General features: G+C 28.3%; 2 protein-coding genes across 2 annotated transcripts; both read left to right on the forward strand.

Moving 5' to 3' along the window:
* Nucleotides 1-3,262: 3,262 nt before the first annotated feature.
* LOC123298443 (DNA-directed RNA polymerases I, II, and III subunit RPABC4) lies at nucleotides 3,263-3,825 on the forward strand. Its single transcript, XM_044880443.1, has 3 exons — nucleotides 3,263-3,393; nucleotides 3,457-3,549; nucleotides 3,622-3,825. Exons 1-3 carry the CDS (start codon nucleotides 3,330-3,332, stop codon nucleotides 3,642-3,644), a joined length of 180 nt encoding a protein of 59 aa, XP_044736378.1. The 5' UTR covers nucleotides 3,263-3,329; the 3' UTR covers nucleotides 3,645-3,825.
* A 768-nt stretch (nucleotides 3,826-4,593) lies between these two features.
* On the forward strand, nucleotides 4,594-24,206 carry LOC123299050 (protein argonaute-2). The gene is made up of 17 exons (XM_044881195.1): nucleotides 4,594-4,722; nucleotides 7,190-7,307; nucleotides 14,306-14,380; nucleotides 15,676-15,908; nucleotides 16,293-16,659; nucleotides 16,870-17,170; nucleotides 17,410-17,518; nucleotides 17,724-17,845; nucleotides 18,174-18,354; nucleotides 18,411-18,641; nucleotides 18,705-18,792; nucleotides 19,903-20,069; nucleotides 20,139-20,323; nucleotides 21,155-21,237; nucleotides 22,322-22,572; nucleotides 22,654-22,853; nucleotides 23,891-24,206. The coding sequence occupies exons 2-17, from the start codon at nucleotides 7,199-7,201 to the stop codon at nucleotides 23,997-23,999; spliced, it is 2,811 nt and encodes a 936-aa protein (XP_044737130.1). The 5' UTR covers nucleotides 4,594-4,722; nucleotides 7,190-7,198; the 3' UTR covers nucleotides 24,000-24,206.
* Nucleotides 24,207-25,239: the final 1,033 nt, after the last annotated feature.

Consider the following 25,239-nt stretch of genomic DNA (forward strand, 5'->3'; position numbering starts at 1 on the left):
ATCGAACGAACTAGAATACGATACCTATCTACTTTCTATGATACGTCATGCGGTTACTTTTGATGTCTAAAAAGTTGAAAATAGTTTGTTGTTGTTGTAAAATGTTAAATCTACACATATAAAATGCTTTGTCTTGAACTATCGATGAATTGACGGACTGACTGACGGATCAAAGCACAGCTCTGATCGTAGAAATCTGAAACTTGGAGGGTATGAAGTTCTACCCCTAAGGGGGTGAAAAACGAGAGCAAAATTTGTATGGGACACCGTGATTCCTTGATACATTCTGTAACACGGCACGGTCGTTTTTGTTTTTAAGCCAAATTTAATATTTTGTTACTATGTGTTACATAGGGGGGTAAGAGGGTAGGGGGTTGAAAATGCGTTACGTAATTTAAGCACAGCTCCTAAACTGTTTATTCTAGACTTCATAAGAAATAAAAGAACATATCCAAGTAGACGGATCTTGTTTCGCTGCAGTTGGTTCGATTTACGTTTATTTTCTTGACTAACATTAATATTTTTAAAATTGAAAATCTCCACAAAAATCAAATTAATGAAAATTAATTTTATTCAAAATGTCTGATTTTTACCTATATATATTATAGCTCTTAGTTATTGTGAATAACTGAGTTGATTGGCAGGACATCCAAAAAGGAATAATTTTTCTAACAAAGGTAATGGGAATGTTTATTCAGAATGATTAAACTACGAACTAAAAAAAATTATCAGTATTTAGAAAATAGTTTTTCATGTTTAAAGAGATTTTTTATTATAAATTATATTAAGCTGGAGTCCAAAATATGTATTTGTAACACAACTTAAAATTTTCGCGTGTAGGTATGCGTTTTCTTTAAGAGTTTATTATTGCGTCGAAGGTACAATTTTTCCACGAAACTTTTTTGTTTTATTCGGCAAAGAAAACGTGACTTTCCTTTAAAAACTTACTTCTGAAAACTATATGTATCCAAGATTTTGTTCTTTGCAGCTTGAAGTGATCAAACAGTTGTATATATAAACTGCTTATTGCTGTACAAATGACGCAAGTATATACAGCTAAATTTTAAATTTGGGTCACTTTTTTTGTAAAGCACATTTTTTAATGCACACAAATTTCAAATACATTTCAAATGCACACAAAATGGAAAATAATTTTTACTTGAATATTAAAAGAAAATTACAACACTCAACAGTAAAAAAAAAAATAAATACCTATCTGATAAATTACTTTATGAGATCTATAAGTACAGAAAAATGCCAGCGTATAATTTATTTCCTTCAACCGACGAACTTTTTCAATCCACAAGCTCTGCTTTTCTAGTGTTTCTGGATAATCATGCCATTTATTTAACTTTATAGTTCGTTTTGGGTGTTAATATTAAAAACCGCCTACAAGTGTTAATAACAAATTTCCATACAAAATGATTATTACGATAGTTGATTGCAAATCACTAATTCAAAACACTTTTCTATTTCTGTTTCAAAATTAGAAATCAAATAAAAATACCTTTATTTTCCCTATTTTCAGGGAATTTATTTGTATTAACGATAATGACACGGATAAAAAGGAAAAAAAGAGAAAAACTTACAAAAAAAAAATTAATATAAATATATAAAATATAATAAAAATAATAAAATTCATTGTTTGCTCTAGTACTATTTATTACCACTAGTAGTACATCGGAAAGTTCTATATTGTTAGTTTTTTTTGTTTTTAGACAACATTTATTTTTTATTTTATTTATTTATTTATAAATTGTTTACAATAGTTTTATATGATGTTTATGTTTTATATTTTATTTATCATTTTGTTATTATTATTGATCACAAATAAATTTATTATTATTGGTAAGACATTTTATTTTTGTAACGAAAAAGTACTCCGTCTGAATTAGATGAAATATCGCTGATTTTCTGAAGTAAAAAGCAGCAAATTCACCTTTGCCAAGTTGTAGCTTTCAATTTCCATAACGAAAATTTGCGTGTGCGCAGAGTGATTTCGTAAAATCCATAAATTGCCAGTGTTTTTTCCCATTTGCAAATTAAAAATTATGGATTTAAGGAAAAAAATGATTCAGTTCAAAGTTATAGAGCATAAAATTTCTTGAGGATCTGTATATTTCAAATCTCTCGTACTTTTCCACTAGAGTTTTTCCACGGATGTTAAGAGATCTACATGCGCAACATCTCTGATACGAACTATTTTAGTCATGCCAATTAGCACGTTATGATGTCATCAATTCTCATTCAAGGTCTAAGAGATGCCACCTCAAAAGATTCGTTTAATATCTTTACTCCATTAAACTATAGCCTTTTTCTGAAATATACATTAATATAATGGCCAGTAGTAGTTTTTTATTAAGTTCTGCATCCACATTAAGCGTCAACAACAATAGTTCGAGATAAAAAGGTAAGTAAAATTTTTTAATTTTTCGACAGCCCACTGAATTTTAGGAAGTATAAATATATGTGTCCAAAGTAAATTGCTTCTGTGTACATGGTTAAGTCAGTCAATCCGCTCCGTGCGTGAGTTTCGTTTCCATGGTAACGATACACTAATTATAGAATTGTATGGATGCATATATAATTGTATGGATTGCATTTAAGACTGACATTGAAAATTTAATATTATTGTCTCACAAATTTAAATAATTAATTATTACTATTACAATATCTTTGATTATGATAATTTACATTTGAAAAATAATATTTACAATACTCCTTCTGTAGGGCCAATCCAGAGATGTCTGGCGAAATCAAAAGAGAGTAGACAATATATGTCTCACTCGCACACTGGCAAATCCGCACATTTCTGTGCAACTTGTGATTATTATCATACGGAGAACAAATGCATTTCACTCTCCCCGTAAAGGTTCTTTCAATGGGTCCAAATAGAACGCTGACATATAGTAGGGGTATCAATATGGAATTTTTAGTGACTCGGAGTGAATGACACTTCCTTTCCCATTCATTTTATACCATGTTTACCTACCTAAACTTACTTGATCATCCATACAAAAATAATTTTAAAATTTCCTGCGTGCCTAATATAATGTATGAGTGGTACAGTATTTTATTAGATCTAAAGTTAAAGAAAGTATTTTATTTGACCTAAAGAAAAAAAATAAATAGGGAATTTTTATTGATGTATAGGAACATTCATAAAGTTGTCACCTTGACATTTAGTATGCATCTAACTTAACAATTAAAAATTTAAAACAACTGAAGATTTTCAAAATATTTCGGAAAATTTGCTAACTATTAAAAATTGTTTTATTATTATTTACACTTTAAATAATTTTTTAACTAAATATAAAATCTATACTACAATGTCTGAGCCATCTTCAAGTAAAGAAACAGTGATAAGAACACCAATGGTTTATATTTGTGGCGGTATGTAAATTAATAACCTATAAAAAATACACCATAAATTCATAAAATATTTTTTTTTAATAGAATGTCATCACGAAAACGAAATTCGTGCTAGAGATCCAATAAGATGTCGAGAATGTGGTTACCGTATTATGTATAAAAAACGTACAAAACGACGTATCCTTTTATAAATTTATGTTAAAAAATGTATTTCGAGTTAATATTTTTCCTTAACTAAAATTTTTACAGTTGTCGTGTTCGATGCACGGTAATTTGTTTTTAGGTTAATTGTCACATCAATTTAGTATCTAGGTTCATTTTCTATTGACATAGGTTCATGCTTACACCAAATCGTAATATATTACGAATCCTCAAGGTCATTGTTAAACGATCAATAAATGTCAAAAAGTAGAGTTCATCATTTCAATCAAACGGAGTATTGTTTACAATTACCGCCAAATATGTTTATTTTGTTTTGAAAACATTAAATTTTAATTATAATATTGATGTAACTTTTTACTTAGGCAAAAATAAAAATATTTTGTATTAATATAAATTTTATTTTATTTAAATAAGTTTTCCTTTACAAATCCATTCCTAATAAATAATTTAGTTCATTTATTTTTGTTAACAGATTTTGATTTTTTTTATTTATGTTATTTTTTGGAATTTTTTTTTTTATACTCATTTGCAAATACGCAACAAATACCATGGTACGAACATAAATAAAACGCAAGCGTATTAAGTACAGAAAGCTGGTTGAACTTAAATTTAGATTATATCTGTATTCATGCAAACAAGTGCAAATGCGTTTTGTTTGAACCGATTAATAAATAAAAATTGAATTGAATAAAAAATTATTTGATTGTGTATATTAATAAATAATTTTGATGATGTGTCAAGTTTTATTGAAAATCAAATTTGAAATAGTATATAAAAAGTGCGCAATAAAGTGATCACACTTATGGAATATTCTAATAAAAAAAATAACAGTTTATTTGTAAACATAAGTGATTTTATTTGGTTCTAAATCCAAATCGATCAATTAAACTTAATAAATAATAAGAAGTTTCATATAAACACCGATTGTGTTTAATTATAATTTAATGAACAAGTTGAAAATTTTCATATCATATTTCACGCAAAAAATGTGTAAAAATTCAAATTGACTTATTAATGAAATTAACTGATTGTGAAAAATTAATGTATTTTAAATATTAATGAAAACTAAAATAGCTCATTTTAGTTTATTAAGTAATATATGTATAATTAATGTTTCATCATTTTAAAAACTCATAATTCTGTGTTTAGACAAAATATTCATGTGACAATGTTATTAAATCATACTAGGTAATATATTTATTAATAAATTTTATAAAATTTTACATGTATGTGATAAATATTGGAATATCTTAAATATAAAAATATACCGCATATTCTGTGACAATAGTAGCCTTGAGAAAGCGCCAAGATTTTTTACAGGTATCTGTAAAACCTACGTAATACAATGTTCTTCATTCCCTCTCATTTTGTAAACAAAAACACCGCAAGACCCCATGGCTTTTTGTTTTATCGTATCTTCGTACTTTCAGAAGATAAGTTTTTAACATTAAAATAAGTTTTTGGTAATTAATTAAATTCTTAAAGTGCTACAATAGCTGTATAAGTTAGATAATATTTTTTTATTTATTATTTAGATGAATGTAATGTACTTGAGAATCCGATGTAGTCTATCTAGTCTTTTGTTAAAGCATATTTTAAAAATTTATGCAGAGAGATGGGATATTTTTCAACAGAACAGTTCTTCTAATGTAAGAATTAGGAAGGACTACTTTTTATTAAAATTTCTTTTGTCTGTATACCTACCTATAATTAAATAAAAAACGGGAAAATAGCTTCTTGCAATTTTAAAAAAGTTTGCAAAAATATATAATTGCGTTAAAGTTAAATGAAGCATAAAAAATAATGTGGAATAAAGTCATGTATTATCACTTTTCCATAACTACTATCATATAGTTGTACATTGAATTGAGTTTAATATTTAAAAAAGAAAAGTAATACTTATAAAAGAAAGTCTGAAGGTCTTCGTAAAAATATATGATTTTACCCACAATGATTAATTTGGGAAATTGGGGGAAAATCGGAATTTAATTTGAAAAATCCTAGAATTATCGCTCAAATTATCTTTGATATTACTTATAATATTACAGTAGTCTCACTAGCCCGACACTTATTTCGACATATCTAATAATCGGACACCCTTCGAACGTGCCTGTACTGTTGAGAATTGCGGAAATTATATATATTAGCAATAGAAATGTGGACGAGTCAATGCAGGATGGGCGTCTTGCACATACTGGTGGATTATATCACAATACTTCTGGTGGATAGCCCTATTAAATACTGTAATATTACTTATGCTTACATAGATACTGTAGTGTCTGTCTCTATACCATACCAGCATTGTAATTGACGCTAAACATTTCTTAAGGTTTAGTACACTGAAATTCTGATTATACTTAAAACTAAAGAGAAGAGTTTTTAGTTTATTAGCTGAAGAATTACAGTACATATAGAAAAAGTAGTGAGTCTTGTATCCTGCATATTGTTTTGCACCCTGTATTAAGCACTATGTGCACCCTGTAACCTTTATTGTACATCTTGTACCGTCATTGTACTAAACCTATACCTGAAACCCTATTATGAAATAACAGAGAGCAAAGGGAAAATGAAATCAAATAGAGAGAAAATATTGAATTATGCCCTTCTTTATCGTTATTTACAAAATTTCAGATAGATCCCTCGAACGATAAAGAAATATTAACTTCAAAATTTCTGATGTTTTATTGAAATTTAAAATTAACAACTGGCCTTTCTTGCCACCCCTCCCCTCCACTGACGACGCCTTTGTGCAGAATCACATCTTCATTTATTTTTACTTATTTAAAAGTACGCTTTTTCAATTTCTTTGTTCTACTCCAAAGTGGATTGTAGATAAAAAGCGTTTCAACACGAAACAAATTATAAATTTATATAATTAACTTCTAGAAGATTGACTAAAACCGTTATAATGTTCAAATTCTGTTCGAAATGAAATAAGGAGTATTCGAATGTTGTAAGAAGTGTAAAACAAGAATCTTTCTGTTTGAACCCCCTCTGCCTCTTCAGTGTATACGTTGCACCTGTTGCATCATTTAAGTTAAAGTTAACAATAGAAGTAGTCCGGAGGCTAGGTGACATAATGCATTTGAAATCAAATCAAAGTTAACTTATTTAGTTATTATTTTTTCATCAAATTTTTTCCCTTAAAAATTCCTTAGATTATACATAATACGTTTATGAATTTTATCATAATAAAATGGCAATAAATATTAATAATTGTTAATAAATAATAATATATTATATTAATATAATAATAGGCGCACGCGTGACCGTATGTGACTTTTGAGACAACATTTGTACGTTCAAAATAAAGGTTTGTACAAAAATTCAGCTTATTCCGTTAGATTCCGAGGCGAAACACTATTAAGATGATTGGAGAATTAATAGTTTATGAAATATTCATCATTTCGAATCGAAAGAGCTATCGCACAGATTTTTAAGAGCATTTTCTCTTTTTTTCACCATTTTCAATTTGTTGACTGGGCTATACCAGAATATTAATGAAATTGTTTCATTGTAAAATACTACACTACATTGTTTTAAAATTTTAAAATAAATGTTTAATATTATATGTTAAAATTCCTAGAAATATGTAAACAAATTCTCAAATTTCATAGAATTGTTGATATTAATTTAACTTTGTTTTGATTTACAGCCCATAACAATGCCAACAGAAGATATGTCGACTGGTGCAATGGCTACAGCCGCTAGCATTCAACAATTGATTCCCGATATATCCGCACTAAGTTTTCTTGACTGTGTTCAGTGCAGTGGTATGTTTGTTTTCATAATTACCTAACTATACCATTTATAATACTTACCTAATTAGTAATTCTTTATTTTTTATTTAAAAAAAAAAAAATGTTTTACTTTGATTTTCTTTTACATTTCGGGAGAAAAAAAACAATTCAAATTGGTTCATTTTTTAATATTTATGTTTTTTGAAATTTTATTTGTTGTTTGAATGCAGTGATATGATTTATATACTTTTTGTTGTTTTCGTGAGTTTTATTAAACTTCGCTTTTTTGGTAAGCAAATTCATTATTTATATAATATTAAAACATTCAGGAGGGAACGAAATATCTTACTAAAAATTCTGGAACTTATGACAATTTCGCAGACGAAATTTGGATCAGTTTTTTTTATTAACAATTTTTTATCGGTTGTATCATATACAATTTTTTATAAGAAAGATATACCCGGAATACTCCCCTGCGAAACTGCAGGTGTCAGAAATTGGAACTGAAACATACAGTAATCACTGTTCTAGCCTAATCGAGCCAACTTTTTTTACGATTGAAAATTAAAGAGGCCAGTTTATTCAATATTTTATTTATATAAAAAATGCACTGAATACGATGGTGACAAAAAAATTTGCAAACTCTGAGTTCATTGTTAAAAATTATGATTTTTAGGGGCAATTTTCATTGTTTTGAGGTTTTTCAACTTTTCAAGGGAAACAGTGCGCCGGCCAAAAGAAAGTTAAGATCCAAAAAATTAAGATGTTAACAAAATACGTCGTTTAAGGCTAGAACTTTTATTTTTGATCATTCAATTGTTATAAACAAAAAAAAACTCAAAATTAGCAATTTTTTTCTGCTTAACAAAAGATTGGATTTTTATATTAACGAATCTTGAAATTGTTTAAACAAATTAACTAATTTAAGAGATTTGCGACTTTTCTTGACATTTTTTTAACTTCATACTCCGAATATGAGCATAAATATTAATAGCTAATCAGAATATACGGCAATAAATTTACCTACGTTCTTTTTGTATAAATATATTTCGAAAATGAAAAACACTTGACCAAATGTTTTTTGAATTTTTTTCTTACTTATCTAAAACAGAAATCTCGAATTAATTTAAAACAAATTTTTTACTTGATTTTGTAAATTAAAACGAAGTTTTTACTTTACTTTGTAAATTAAATTTTTGTAGATTTAATTAATCATATGGTTACATTCTAATAATTAAAACTCGTTAACGAAGAAATGTATTGTTAATTTAATCTAAAACCACCGACTGTGAAAGAATTTTGAATTCGAATTCAGATAATTTAGTTAGCAGCTATCAAAAATTGCATGAGAATTTGCGTTCACGCGTAATAGTACTCCTAATTTTTATTCGAAACTTATTCTGTAATTTTATAAGCGTTTTAAACACAATTTATTTTATTTAAAACGTAATATTTGAAAACAAATAATAAAAATACCTCATTGTACAAAATAGTTCAATCGCTTTAAAATAGATGTAGTTAGTGACGGTGTGAATGTCCTCTACTTAAAGGCACATTGTATTAAAACTATATTATAAAGCCTCAATTACACTTTCCTAAGAGATATAATGACATAATACAAGGAAAAAACACTCATTGGGAAATTCAGGTAGAATTTGTCATCCAATTACACTTTTGTTTCGAACTGAAATTTGAAAATATATGTCAGTTTTAGTACTATGTATTACATTAATAATATTTTGGTGAAAAAAACTATACAGTGACAATAGTGACAAAGCCGCCAAAAATCATTAATTGGTCATGAGTTTGGAATCAAAGAGATTCGAAGTGAATACTTTTTCCGCTTGGCTGGATAATAGACAACCTTTCTTAGAAATAAATTTCGTCATTTAAGGCAATTTTCATTGGCATAATAATAGTTAAGATAGGAGCTGATAGCTCGAGCGAGACTTCTACCCTAACTGTTTATCGTGGCAAGGAAAATTTGAACATTTTTATCTTTAAAGTTTTGTTATGCCTGGGGAATGAATAAACACGTGGCATATTAATTGTGATATAAGATTTTGTTTACAAGTATTAAGAAAAAACAAAAACAAAATATTAGATACAATCAAGTAAAGGCAAACGTTGACTTTAATTTATGTTATCTTACACTAGCCTTTTAAAAGACAAAAATTCAACAATGTAATGAAATATTTCAAATAAAGAACACACCTATAGATAAACTTGGTATAATATATACATGTAACCGCAGCTTTATACAAATAGGAAGCCATATTGGATTTATCAACGCACAATTTTCTACGAACATCACATAGTAATTTCCTAATAATGAAGAGTGTTACATTGTTCGTACATTATTTCTTTTAATAAATAATATAAACCAGATATTCTAAATATTAAAAATGTTACAAATGAACAACATAATTAGTAATTACTTTTTGTATTGTAGTTAGTACGGTTTTATTCTTCAAAGATTTATAAATTGAAGTATAAAGTCTGCCATTTGTGAGATAGTGTGTGTATATATACATATTAGTTAAATATTTTACTGTCATAAATTTAATATTTTGGTGTCAAATTTTTTTTAAACAAATATGTATCCTAGCAATCGTAAGTAACAAAAAATTTTGTTTTTTAAAATACATACAAGTATACGTTTATTAAAAAACAATTTAAATAAGTTCAATCAGCTGCATGTTGCAAATTTTTTTTACATAATTTTAATGCTTTACTAATTGTTTTTACTGACGAAAACTTTATTAAAGGCATTTAAATGAATTTAGATATTCAATTAATTTACTTTGTATGTCATACTTTTTGTACACAAACGGCTTTTAATGCGTGTTTTTTTGTACATATATACATCTTTTGTCTAAATTTTTTGCTGTATACCCAAATAAAAAAAAAAATTAACTTTTGTTTAAAAATAAAAAATGCTTCTTAAAGCTTTTATACTTTATTTTATGTATATATACAAATTTTGTAGCTAATCTACAGGTACTTATTCATTTGCAGAGGTTATGTTTTTATTAATCGATTTTGGTGATATCATTTTACAATGTTTACAATTTAATGTTCGGAAAAGTTATTAAGTGATTCATACCTTTTCCAATGAATTATTATCATGAATTAATGGGTTTTTCTTTATAAATAACGTAAACACATAAAATCTAAATGAAAATTTTAAATGATAAAACTTGATTTTAATGTTATATTGCAATTCAGCATCTTTCAATTTGCTTAAGTAACATTACTCTTCTTAACGATGATATAACAGTAATATGTTGTCTACATTCTTTAATGAACAATAATATCCCCCAGTGCATTTAGTAGCAATATTATCATTTCTTGATCGACAAGTTTTGATGGATTCTTTAAGAACTTGATAAGATAACAAAAATTAATAAATGTTTTTAAAATCGTCTTTAATTTCGAAATATCGGATGTAATATGTAGTTCTAAAATTTTATCTGTGAAATATGGTTCGGGGAATACCCTACACATAAGAGCTTAGATGAATGAATTTCTAGCTAAATTGTGGGTAATCGGATTTTTTAAGTTGGATTTTTTGGAATTGTCATTATAAATATAAATAATTTTCTTATTTCCCTCAATATAAGGCTTTATTTTTCGAATATTAAATTTAATATTGAAAAATTTAACCTCCTTTGTCATAATTTCGTTGAGCTTTAATATATATTCATCAAAATTTTTATTATTTATATTTAAATTTGAAAATAATTAAAAGTATATTTCGTTATTAATTTTTAAAAATCAGTAAAATAAGTAATTTTAATAATACCCCGTTATCGTAAAATTTTACAAAAAAATAAATTTTCAAAATAAAAGCAATATTTTTAATTTATGTTTTGAACTAATTCTTAAAAATTGATAATAGTTAAACCATCCCAAATGTATAAAATTAGGTTCAAAATTCTTTAATTTATGTATGTGTTTACCGATTAAGGTTAAGGTTTATCACTTTATCTGTATGTGGTCTAGACCTTATTCATAAAAAGGCAGCAAGAATTATCGTTTTTAAAATATTATAGCCGATAAAATCTTTAAAAATGATAAATTAAGAAGACATAATATACAGGATGTCCTAGTGGGTTTGTGTAACGCTCTTTCGGATAAAGTGAAGCCCAATATATAAGTCTATGTATACGCTATACGGTTCTAAAGTTGAATGAATATCAATTCAATATCGTAAAGCCCAGTCCCTCGGTTTTGTATTTAAAAGTACCTCTTTGTAGTAAACAATTTATTTAATCAAATTTTTATAGATACTTAAAATACTTCGAGTCTATTGAAGTACAAATTGGGGAGTTTTAATTTCTAAAGGCTCTCCACCCACGTTTTATGATAATGAATTGATATTTATTATAATTTTTTAAGCAACTTGCGTAAGTTTTACTAAATCGGCTTATTTTGAACTGCTTTTAACTTGGTTGTAAAGATATTTCAGTGTTACCCTGTAAAACACAACCAGCGATCTAATTGTATGATGTTTACAGATAAAAATTCCAATTTCCAGCTTCCAATTACTTTTTACAATAATGTAAAATCAAATAGTAAAAAAATAAATTAAACAAAAATACCCAATATAAAAAAAAATGATGTCCGTTGAATAAATAAAGTAGTACCTTGAAGTATTCGAGGCAAGTTTCTTATAAAATTGTAGTCAGCTTGTATAATTCGAGGTAAAAATTGGCCTACTCGACCATCAGTTACATACCCGACGATTCAACGATTTATGCTAAAATTGTACCAAAACTGAGTACCCCTTTAATGTTTATACTGCGTGGTACGTTATGAACTGATCTTCGCTTCTCTAATTGATCCAGATGGACGTTATTTTCCTGTCCTATTGACTGTGGCACTACTATGATCGATGGTATGCGTCCACTTCTCTGCCATCTGAGGAAAAAAAATGTTTCATTTAAAAACTATCAATTTAGTCTGTTTTATAATTATTCACTCTTTGTAAATTATTTACAGTAAGTTATTTGAATCTCATTTTAATATACAGAGTGTCTACTTAAGTTGGCTCCATATGAAAAACTTTTTTATAAATATTCATATTTAGCTATTCACTTTTGACATCGAATATACAGGGTGGTCCACAAATTAAAAAAATTCGATGCAATTGTTAATGTTCGTTTTAAATGTAGACCATTTAGAACAGATATTAAGGGAAACGGTTCAAGAAATCTTTTTCGAGATGAGTTGAAGTGTATTCAAAAGACGAAAGTGGATACCTTGAGGCAAAAACGAACTGAAGATAACTGTTTAGGAATAAATTCCTATCGATAGAAATATTAGATCACTTCAATTTTAAATTAAATCTTGCAAATCTTATTTATAAAACCCGTTATTTGTTATCCTAATTAATCAGATATCGTACTTCATTATGTACATTGGCACATTTAATGTACAATATGTAACAAAATATCTATTTTTATACCATGCATATATGAAATATACATAGTATATTAAGTTTAGTCCAAAGTTTGTAACGCTTAAAAATAAGGATGCTAGGAAAAAAATTTTGTCATAGGTGTTCATAAAATCACTTATTTAGTCCATTTCCGTATGTCCGTCCGTCCGTCCGTCTGTGGACGGTAGAGATAGAACAAAAGTTTAAATGTAAAAAATGTTCCTTATCAAAAATTAAACAACTTTTGTTTGAAACATTTTTTCGTAAACATCACTGTTTACCCGTGAGGGCGCCAATTAGGCGGAAATTTTATAATATTTACTATACTTGATTATCAGTTATGTATGTGTCACATGTTTGTATGTGTTATGTGATAAAGAAATCAACACTGACTATGCATGATATTTCAACAATTAACTCAGTCAATTGTTTGTTTTCACTTGTTCATACATTACATTACAAATACAATTACTATTGTTGACGTAAGTAACAATGGTTATCTTCAGTTCGTTTTTGCCTCAACGTCAACCCACCTTCATGTTCTATACATGTAATTGTTATTTTACAAAATTCTTTAAATGCACTCCTATATTTCTCGGGAGTGATTTATTGAACCGTTTCCTTTATTATTTGTTCTAAATGGTCTACATTTCAAAGCGACCATTAACATTACTATCGAAATTTTTCAATGTGTTCATCCTGTACATTCGATGTCAAGAGTGAATAGCTTAATGTTAATATGAATCTACATATAGTGATGCTAACTTCATATAACTCTTAGCTAGTCTATTCTACTTATAAGTGTATATTGCTTAACTAACTTTTAAATGTATAAAATACGAACTTTTTTGTAATTATTGTACAAAAATTACTCTAATTTTATTCCTACAGATATTTTAAAACTTCTATTTAACCAATCCGCATCTATCAGCAGATCTGACAATTAAATGAATCCACACAATTCATTTTTGCATAAATGAAAGTAAATTAAAATCACTTATTCAAAAGATTGTTGCTGAATTCGTAAATTGTAAGTTCCGCACTAAATTAAAGGGTCAACATAATCCAAGAAAAAATGGAATATAAATTTTTTCACTTCTTCTAATATACTCGAATTTCGAACTATGTGGCTAACATAATACAGTATGAAATGAAGGGTTTAACACAGAAAAAACTCCTTGCCAGTTTATTTTTATGGGAGCAAGTGGGAAATGTTTATTTAAAGAGTGTACTCAACAAAATCACATGACAACTTTTACCAAACCTCAAAGTTTTCGATATAAACAAAAAAACCAACTGGCGTGGTCTTTTTTCCTGAGTCAGGCTGTTTTTCTAAATTTGTTTGTAATCAACCCGATTTGGTAAAGATATGTTTGCCTTTAGAAACTTTGTCAGCTTTTTGCTTTCATTCTCTTTTTTAGTGCGGAAATTACGTAAAAAATCTTTTTAATCAGATCACTTATTTTTATTGGCGCAATTCAGTGCGGAAACTATACAATTGACAAATTGTATTGTTTCAGTAGTTTTTGTGTTACTTTTGTATTTATTTTAATTTTCATCATTGCGACCTTCCAATTTTTTCCTGTAGAAACATGGACTTCAAGCCCACCAAGACAAACGGGGAGCCCTGGCACCCAGACGTCTGTTTCAGATCAATTTTCACGTAAGTTTGTATGGTGCATTAATATAAAACAAGTTGATTTGAAAATTTGTCATTTATCATTCTGCTATTAATTTATTACATCAAGTAGATTTTGAACCATTTTATTAGGGATTGTCACGATGGTTTTGGTCATACTTATGGACGGACCAGTAAATTGTGAATAAATATATAATTTTTAGGCTTACATGTCATGAAAATTAATAAAGGTCAAATCAACTTAATTTTTCTTTTAAAAAGAGTTTAGGGCTTAAAAGTTTCGTTCAGTCATTGTAAACATATATTTCTAGCGAGTATGTTTTAGATTTTGTCGTAAAGTTTTTGAGTTTCATGAATAGCATCTCTTCCCCTCAAAATATGTTTACAGTAGACAAATAAAATTTTTTATGAATTGAACTCGATAAGAGAATTATTTTTTAAATATCTCTTGATTTTAGACCTATATTAATTTTCTGATACTTTTAAAATTTCTTATGAAAAAGCTAAGAAAATTAGGTACTTTAAATCAAAATTTTATTCTAATTATTAACCATATATTTGGACGGCTATCATTACCGTCGTGACTTATTTTAAATAATCTATTTTTAAAAATATTTTAGCCAATCAAGTAAATAAAAAAAGAATCTTGCTGTAGTTATTTTTTAAAAACTACGTCAAAAATTTTACATTTAAGGCTTCGAAATTTGGTATTTTCCATTTTCGATTTATTTTGACTAAATCGTCAAATCGAGTTTCGTCGGATGTTGTAATTCTGCCTTTTATTGTTAAATTACAAAAAAAATTTAAAATTATTTTTGGTACAATAAATGTGATCGGCTAAAATATTTTTAAATTTTCGAATGGAGAAGAGTATTACTAATAATAAGGTATTTTGGGCGCCATGTAAATAATCTTATTTCCTATATTTCTTTGTTAAATTTTTTTGAGATTTGTAATCATGTAATTTTCTGAGATTGTCAAATTCGTTTTAGCAATGGAAATCACGTAATTATAGAAGTTTTCTACGACTGCTCTAAAGTATTTTGTATAGCCTTTAAAGTATAATTTTGCGATTCAAATTTCTTTTTTTTGTAAATTATATAAAAAATTTTTTTTTTAACTAAAATGAAAATTAGCTTTTTATGATTTTGAAAATGCAGTAACAAAAATTGCTTTGCAACCATAAACAAGCTTTTTATAATCACAAACTTCTATGCTTACTACTATTGCATTGTTTATTTTAAAAATAAAAGTAAATGTTGGAAATTTTGAAACTTTTTATGTTTCTGTATGAGTTATGGGAAATTTGTTTGTTGAAGAAGCAGCGACACAACCTGGAAGTTCTTCCACGCAAAGTGTCGCTCTTGCCAGCGTCACTGCAGGAAGTCCATCAGCTGGCGAACAACCACTATTTTGTTGTCCGAGGCGGCCGAATTTAGGAAGAGAAGGACGACCAATTGGATTACGGGCAAATCATTTTCAAATTACTATGCCAAGAGGGTTTGTACATCATTACGATGTAAATATACAACCCGATAAATGTCCACGAAAGGTAAGCTAAACTATTAAAAAAATATGATAAAAGTTCTTTAGATAAAGAGAGTTACAATCCCGCCAACTGGCGATAATAATTCGTACTAAATAAGTATTCAATTTTCTTTATTTAAAAATCTTTAATTTTTAATCTGGTATTTATGCAAACAACGGTGATGCAGACCTGTTACGCGCCTGAAAATGTTTCTTGATCTTTGCGAAACAGTTCGAGAGTATTTTTTGGAAAGATCTTTAAAATTAAAATAAAAGTCTGCCATAAGCTACTTTTCTCCTTAGGCAAATACTAAAGCAGAAATATCAAGAATTCAGAGTTTCATATTTCAGGGAAAGCCAAATTGTACTCACATTAAGTTTTTCAATAAAATATTTTTGTGCATTCTAGGTTAACAGAGAAATTATTGAAACTATGGTTCATGCGTATGGAAAAATATTCGGAAATTTAAAACCAGTATTCGACGGGCGTAATAATTTATACACGAGAGATCCACTTCCTATTGGTAATGTACGAGAAGAATTAGAAGTAACTTTACCTGGTGAAGGTAAAGACAGATTGTTTCGAGTGACAATCAAATGGGTAGCTCAAGTGTCACTATTTGGTCTTGAAGAAGCATTAGAAGGTAGAACTCGTCAAATTCCATACGAAGCAATTTCTGCATTAGATGTCGTTATGCGACATTTACCATCTATGAGCTATACTCCCGTAGGTAGAAGTTTCTTCAGTACACCAGATGGATATTACCATCCGCTTGGTAAGTAATTACAGTCTGAATTGCTAGTTTATACATTACTAAACGTGCTCGCAATTATTTGTAATTAAAATGACTATATCACTTCAGCCTCAATTTTTTTTCTTTTGGAATATGTATCCTTTGCAACTCACATATTCCTAATGAGGAATTAATTTAAAAGTTTAATTTAAAATATTAATGTTTAAAAATAACATTAATTTTCTTTTCTAGGTGGAGGGAGAGAGGTTTGGTTTGGTTTTCATCAGTCAGTACGTCCTAGTCAGTGGAAAATGATGTTAAATATTGATGTATCAGCAACAGCCTTTTATAAAGCACAACCAGTTATCGATTTTATGTGTGAAGTTTTAGATCTAAGAGACATTAATGAACAGCGGAAACCTTTAACAGACAGTCAACGTGTTAAATTTACAAAGGAAATTAAAGGATTAAAAATTGAAATTACACATTGTGGAACGATGCGACGAAAATATCGTGTGTGTAATGTTACAAGAAGGCCAGCTCAAATGCAATCGTATGTTGTTTTTTCTAATTTATTAATCGTTTGCATATGTGATTGTTTATAGTGAAAATCGATTAAAATTTATTTGCATAAATTTAAATCGCTATTTAAAAGATTGTTATACCGTACTCTCCTCGGCTAGACGGTCAGAATGTTGCACATCCGTCAGGAAAGCCAACTTTCTGGTCTAGAATCGTAATATGCTATTTCTGTATATGTTTTATAAATTAATTAGTGTTTTTTTTAAATAGATTTCCACTACAACTAGAAAATGGACAAACTGTTGAATGTACGGTAGCTAAATACTTTCTTGATAAATACAAAATGAAACTTCGATATCCTCATCTACCATGCTTACAGGTAAGTTTTTTTCGTTTTACCCTAGTTATTTTCATAGTTGAATATTCTTTGATTAATTCCATTACACCTTTTTCAACATATCTTAGTACTATATTTCTTACGATTCCTTTTTTACAAAGTAAATATAGTGAGAAGATTATATATTATCATATATCTTAATATATTATCACAAAAATTCTTAAAAAAACTTAATTTTTTGTTTCAGGTTGGTCAGGAACATAAACATACATACTTGCCATTAGAAGTTTGTAATATTGTTGCTGGTCAGCGGTGTATTAAGAAATTAACGGATATGCAAACGTCAACTATGATTAAAGCTACTGCAAGGTATGAAAAATATTTATCACCAAAAATTCACTATTAGTTCTCACATATTACCATTTAGGGTTGAAAGTTTTTCATCAGAATTTTTGGATACCTAAAATGTAAAAAAAATAAATAAATAAATATCTAATTAAAATAATAACGTTATGAACCTTGCTCGTTTCGGTAGTTTCTCTAGAGAAGCATAATTATTTCATAAGACGTAAATAATCCAAAACTTTGGAATTGGAATTAATACGACATCAAATAAAACAAAAATCGAAATTTAATCTTTGACGCAACATTGTTCTCACATCTTTCACTTATTTAATCAATTAATTTATATTGACAGATCTGCGCCTGATCGTGAAAGAGAAATTAATAATTTAGTAAGACGAGCTGATTTCAATAACGACGCGTACGTACAAGAATTTGGATTAACAATTAGTAATAGTATGATGGAAGTTCGTGGACGAGTTTTACCACCACCAAAATTACAGTATGGCGGACGAATGACATCATTAAGCACACAAGTAATTTTTAAATTTTAAAATAATTTTAAACATTTACTAATGTTTACTTTTTACAGTGTAAACAACAAGCTATGCCTCATCAAGGCGTATGGGATATGCGAGGTAAACAATTCTTTACCGGTGTCGAAATTCGAGTATGGGCTATTGCATGTTTTGCTCCACAGCGAACTGTCCGAGAGGATGCCTTAAGAAATTTTACACAGCAATTGCAAAAAATTAGTAATGATGCTGGAATGCCAATTATTGGTCAACCATGTTTTTGTAAATATGCCACAGGTCCCGATCAGGTAAAATTTCATAATGATTTAGTAAAATACATCTTCAATAAAAATATATACAATTTTTTTTAGGTAGAACCAATGTTTCGTTATTTGAAATCAACATTCGCAGCTTTGCAATTAATCGTGGTTGTTTTACCAGGAAAAACTCCGGTTTATGGTAAGTTATATATTCATTTATTCAGTGTGCCGCACTTTAAATGTAACCATCCTCGCATTTTGGAGTAGAGACAACGATTTAAATAATTTTTTGTCGCAAAATTTACTACTCGAAGAGACTTCTTATCTGGTGGTCTATGAGTTGAATTGGAGTTATTAATTCATGGCCTCTTGTGCAATGTTTTATTTCGAAAATTGTTGGTATAAGCTATTCATGTCTCAAATACACAAATTTCATACAAAAATTATGTAGCGGGTGGATTTTTTTTTAAATTTGGGCAAGAAACGAAGAAAAATAGTTAACTAGAAATTCCCACGATATAAAACAATATACAAGAGACTCACTGTGAATTCTCAAAATATCAAGGATACATATTTTGACAATTGGTTGTGAGCCTCTCGTATAATGTTTAAGCAGCTTGGCAACGCCTAGGATACTTTCCCAATTTTTGCGATGTAATTTGAATCTTAGGAAACCATGAAATGAATCAAAGAATCGATTTTTTCCGGAATGTACATGTATTGAAGTATATTCTCTGAAAATTTCATTTTGATCCGAGAAATATTAAAGTAGATAAACGCATCAAATAAAAAAGTTTTTAACTGAGTGTAAACGTCTTTTGAAACTAATTTTACATTTTTCTCGAAACTGCGTTTTCAAAGTCAGCGAGATTTTGACTATTGCTTCGATTAATACCTGTATTCATCTATCGACTAAAGAAATTTTCTGCAATCGGACAACGGAATCTTAAAATTAAAGAAATGTCCTATATGTATACGTTTTTTATATTTATGTAAAATAAATGATACTCCTAAAAAAAAAAACAACTCAAAAACGTGTTTTTTGTGCTTGCAACTAGATATAACCCCTTAATTCTTTAATCTAGTGAGCATTACCATCCTTGCAACGGTTCTCGGCATTGAGGAATAAACATAAAAATATTACTCAAGTTTCTAATAAAGTGTTTTTTGCGCTCGCAAATGAATATAGCCCCTTAACTCATAGACCAACTGATACGTATCAACAAGTAGTAAAAATTGCGACAAAAATTTTTTTAAATCTTGCACTTGGGGCTAGGAAATATAATTATAAAAATTTTTCAATTTTTAGCTGAAGTAAAACGTGTTGGAGATACTGTTTTGGGAATGGCAACTCAATGCGTCCAAGCAAAAAATGTAAACAAGACATCACCGCAAACACTGTCTAATTTGTGCCTAAAAATAAACGTCAAATTGGGTGGTATCAATAGCATCCTTGTGCCTTCAATTCGCCCTAAGGTGTGAATATTACGTTTAGTTATTTGATTGTTCAATTTCTATTCTTAACAAACTCATGTATTATTTTAGGTGTTCAACGAACCGTTGATATTCTTGGGTGCTGATGTTACACATCCTCCAGCTGGTGATAATAAAAAACCTTCAATTGCAGCTGTCGTTGGTAGCATGGATGCTCATCCTTCACGATATGCGGCTACTGTTCGTGTGCAACAGCATCGACAAGAAATTATTCAAGAACTTAGTTCTATGGTTCGGTAGGTTCTACCACTTATCTAAATTAATATTCAGCGTTCTTGATCAATATCTGAATTAATATTCAGCTTAAGCTAGAAATACGATATATTTTTGAGTTATGTAAAAGCTTAAAAATATTAAAAATCTATGCTTGTAATCATGTAATCCAACCCAACGACGTTCAATGGAGTATTTATATCAAATTTCTTATCAAAATATAATGAAGGGTTTTTTGTGTACAAATTTGATTAAAAAGATTATTTAGATGAAAAGTACCTTTTATTTGGCAATAATTAAAATTTTTAGTCATATTCGTTTTCAAACCAAATTAATTCATATTCTACAATTTTTTTAATTTATTCTGCTTTTGAGCCACTTTTTATCTTATCTATGCTTGCTTTTATTTCCACGAAATGTGATACTGGAATTATAAGTTGCAAAGTTTTTCTGAAAAATTGCTTGCTCCTTTTTTTAATTTTGCCTTAAGCTATTTTATTTTATCCTTATCTTAATCTTAAAAGGTGCTAATTCGCGCCTTGTTGCTAACTTTGCCTTGTTACAAAAAATTTTGTTCGACAAAAAGCTTTGAGTATGATAAATTTAATGAAAAAAATTACCTGATAACATGCATCCGTATGAGCAGGTGGGGGGGGGGCGAGGTTGAGGTAACTCCAGTGGCCTATTTGTGATGGAGTGGTTATCTAACAACACCAAAAAACAATTTTCAATGCAAAACAAAAGAATTGAGTTTTCTGACTTTTTACCAGAAATTTGATATGAATACTAACTACATTGTGCGGCGTTAAATTTTATAATCATTGTTTCATTTGTTTCTTGTTTATTTTTTACAGGGAGTTATTAATTATGTTTTACAAATCTACTGGTGGTTATAAACCTCATCGAATTATTATGTATAGAGATGGAGTTTCAGAAGGTAAATTAAAATTATTTATATTTTTTAATTGTTCTTTGTTGAGTGAGATATAAAATCATCTAACGAAAAATTCACTAAAATACTCTTGCTTCATGGATATTATCATCATTTTTTGTTATAAACTAGAGAAGGCGGCGAATTCTCAATATTAATTTTATTTAAATGAAAATAAAAGCATATTGCCAGATCATTTTCATAATATATGGATACACAGGGCTAAGAGTTATTCTATTCTTCTTGTCATACTTGTGTACAGCGTGTTATACTCTAGGTTTTATAGCTAGTGGTAGATAATAAAATACCATCAGTCAATTACAGTACGATTTTTAGAGAGTCAACGGAAGCTAGCAGACAATTCTATCAGACCAATTTTATTCTTATCTCATCTATACAAGGTGTCTTTTTTAAGTTGACATATGCATAAAACTCGAAAAATAACTTTTATTGATAAAAATGCCTCAAGCAAAAAAAATTGAGTGTGTAGGCGCACAAGTTACGCAGACAATAAACGTGATCTAGTTTTCAAGCTCAACGAAAGGCTCACTTTACTCCATAACTGGTAATCGGTAGCTGAACACTTTAAATTAGAAAGTTGTTATTGATTAAAAAAGTAACAATTGCAATTTAGCCAGCTTAGGTCTTGCTCCCTAACAATTCTGATTTTATTTGATTAGTTATATACTAAGAAAGTTATCTGTGCATATCGGACGAATGAAATTTTGTTTCTTTGAAAGGTAATTTGATCGAGAGTGTTTCTAGCACTGTTTTAAGAAAATTTGCTCACTCGTTTAAAGATCATCACCATTTTTCTTGGTGAAAGTCTTTTATATTTCATCAGCAACTAACTTTCAAACAAAAAAAAAAAAAAAAAAACAAAAAAAAAAAAAAAAATCAAAATCAGTTCATCCGTTTACGAGCTACGATGCCACAGACAGAAATTTAGCAAAGTGAATGTGAAATCTTCTAATAATTTGTTAAACGTCATTTAATAGTGGACTACGTCTATAAAAATTATTTGCCCACTTAACACAGATTTAAAAAACACTTTGAAATTTTATCAAATTTCATTTAAAAAATTTTTCAGGCCAATTTATACACTTATTACAACATGAATTGCCAGCTGTTCGTGAAGCCTGTATTAAATTAGAAGCTGATTATAAACCAGGTATTACATTTATAGTTGTTCAAAAAAGACATCACACAAGATTGTTTTGTGCTGATAAAAAAGAACAATCGGGTAAATCTGGTAATATACCAGCTGGTACAACAGTTGATGTGGGTATAACACATCCTACAGAATTCGATTTTTATTTATGTAGTCATCAAGGAATTCAAGTATGTATTTTGAAGTTTTTATAATTATTCTAATTTATACGTTTAGCAATAGATTTTTATTATATTGCTACTATTTTTTAGGGTACTTCACGTCCATCACACTATCATGTACTTTGGGATGATTCACATTTAGATTCGGATGAATTACAATGTTTAACCTATCAACTATGTCATACTTATGTTAGATGTACAAGATCTGTTTCGATACCTGCGCCTGCATATTATGCTCATCTTGTTGCATTTAGAGCACGATATCATTTAGTTGAAAAAGAACATGACAGGTATGTTATTATTTTATTTAGATTAATTATTTGCGATAGAAATAATTGCGCAGAATAACTGGCGAAATTTTTTACCTTTTCTTTAATTATCGGTCCACTTACCGGAACGTTTTTGTTACGAAATTGCTTGACCCATGTTAGCAAACACTGCTCGAGTTATATTCATATTCTGATAAACATTATGATTGAATTTTATCTTTATTCTGAATTATTCTACAAAGAGTAGATTTTAGCACATTAAATTTGACACAGGCTTAATCTTCTTTGCGTGTCTTCCCACTTTCATAAACGGATATTAACTTTAATTTTGCACGTACTGATAACGATTTGAGCATTCATTTCGGCATTTTTCAAATAAACATCCGTATGATAGTAAAGCATAACTAAAACTGAAGGTCATTGAGTCTCAAAATTAGTTAAGTGCGGAATTTTGCGGGTAGAATAAGAATGAGTGAATAAACAAACAAAACTATGTTATCTCAATTCTCAGTTACAGAGGTTAAAGCATATAAAATTCACTCGCTGTCTCAGTTATAGAGATAACTATGACGATAAAATAGAAAGAACGAATCCCAGATATTAAGGTCTGCTTCGTCCCACTAACAGAGGTAATTTAGTGCCAAAGTTTTGGGATCTCAGCATGAGTTCCAGTAATGGAAGTTTCTCACTTATGCAGGTCCCACTTTACCAAGTTTCACTGTACTTACATTTTACAATTTTAATAATTATAAATAGTTCCAATATTGATATTTAAGCATATGCAGGATATTTGAATAATTCAGTTATTATCTTCACCTTACAGTATTATTTATTTTAGTAGTTTTTTAAACATAGATAAATCGGGTTAAATTATTGTATTTTCAATAAAAAGAATCACATTAGGCCATTTTAAAGAAAAAGAATCACATTAGGCCACACACTTTTTGCCTAAATTTAAAAAATCTATCTTTTTTTATTGAAAGTAAAATCATTTGATTCGGTATTTCTCTTATTTTGGAACATGGCATAATTATAAAATAAAATTTGTTTTTCTCTAGTGGGGAAGGTTCACATCAATCAGGTTGTTCCGAAGATCGAACACCAGGCGCAATGGCTCGAGCGATAACTGTACATGCAGATACAAAAAAAGTAATGTACTTCGCTTAAGTCAATTAATCAAATTTATAAATTATTATAATTATATCAACGGAGAAATGCAAAACAATGTTTTAAAAAAATCACTGCATAATAAGCCACTTTATATTGAGAATATTAATATTAATTAATAAATTCTTAGATAATAAGCTAAAGAAAACATTTAGATATTAAATATTAAAAAAAAAAAATGAAAGGAACCAAAATATCAATGCAGCGAACGACCATTTTATAAAAGGAACGCGTGTAAACGAAAAAAATTGTATAAAAATTAGGTTTTAAAAAAAATTAAGAAAACAAATCATATTATTATTTATATTATATAAGATGTTATTTTTTATTATTTGACGTTTTTGAATTAAATTAATATTATATAATTATTATTTAACCGTAAGGCGGGTGTACTCTATAGACTCTCATATAAATTTACAAATTACGTTTTTACGTATGCAACATTTTTATGTGTGTAAATTAATACTTTTTTTTTGTTTACAATATTTGTACAAAGGGTTCAATTTTTCTAATTTACACTTAAATAATTTATTTTTATCGAAACAAATTATATTTGTTCAAATTATTGATGAGAATCTAAATATGCTTCTATTATACAATGATGTTTCAAATACTAAAATCAATCATTTTCGATCTCTTATTATTTTGTATAAAATAAAATTATCAAAGTATTGTAAGTTTCATTTCCAATACAAATATTCTAATTATATCGGATTTGATTCAAATTTCTATGAGAAAATTGAATCGCAAATTGGTGACGATGCATCGGGAAAAATGTTCGAGCACATATTTGTATACTTTGTCATAGACATAATTCTTTTTTAAATGTTTGCCCCAACATAAAACAGCCGTGCGTCCTGTAACTGTTGAAGATGTTGCAATTAATTGGATGGCAATCTTGATATAAATTATATAAATTCGATAAATTATGTTTTAAATATGCGACTAAAACCAAAGATTATCAAAAGTAGTATGACTGAAGGCTTTAAATTAACTACCAAAGGGCAGCAGTTAAAATCCGTAAGTGTGTCATAACTTTGAAGAATTGTGGTATAAAAAATATAAAAGTTCATAAAAAACATCTGTTTCTTAATAATACAGTTCATATTAATTTTACGCTACAGGATTAGCTGATAACGCACTTACCGATTTTATACGTACACCAAACATCATTTTGTTTAAAATCTATGGAAAAAGAATAGTGTTTCTGACGATCTTAAGTATGCAAATAATTTAATTT

This window comes from Chrysoperla carnea, chromosome 4 (assembly GCF_905475395.1).
Source record: "Chrysoperla carnea chromosome 4, inChrCarn1.1, whole genome shotgun sequence".
Lineage (NCBI taxonomy): Eukaryota > Metazoa > Arthropoda > Insecta > Neuroptera > Chrysopidae > Chrysoperla > Chrysoperla carnea.

What these genes read in the sequence shown, in the direction of transcription:
- LOC123299050 (XM_044881195.1), top strand. Translation starts at nt 7,199, where the DNA reads ATGCCAACAGAAGATATGTCGACTGGTGCAATGGCTACAGCCGCTAGC. An exon ending in TGGATATTACCATCCGCTTG is followed by an intron (nt 16,660 to 16,869) that starts GTAAGTAATTAC and finishes TTTCTTTTCTAG; the next exon opens with GTGGAGGGAGAGAGGTTTGG. An exon ending in TAGAGATGGAGTTTCAGAAG is followed by an intron (nt 21,238 to 22,321) that starts GTAAATTAAAAT and finishes AAAATTTTTCAG; the next exon opens with GCCAATTTATACACTTATTA.
- LOC123298443 (XM_044880443.1), top strand. Translation starts at nt 3,330, where the DNA reads ATGTCTGAGCCATCTTCAAGTAAAGAAACAGTGATAAGAACACCAATG. An exon ending in AATGGTTTATATTTGTGGCG is followed by an intron (nt 3,394 to 3,456) that starts GTATGTAAATTA and finishes TTTTTTTAATAG; the next exon opens with AATGTCATCACGAAAACGAA. An exon ending in TAAAAAACGTACAAAACGAC is followed by an intron (nt 3,550 to 3,621) that starts GTATCCTTTTAT and finishes AAATTTTTACAG; the next exon opens with TTGTCGTGTTCGATGCACGG.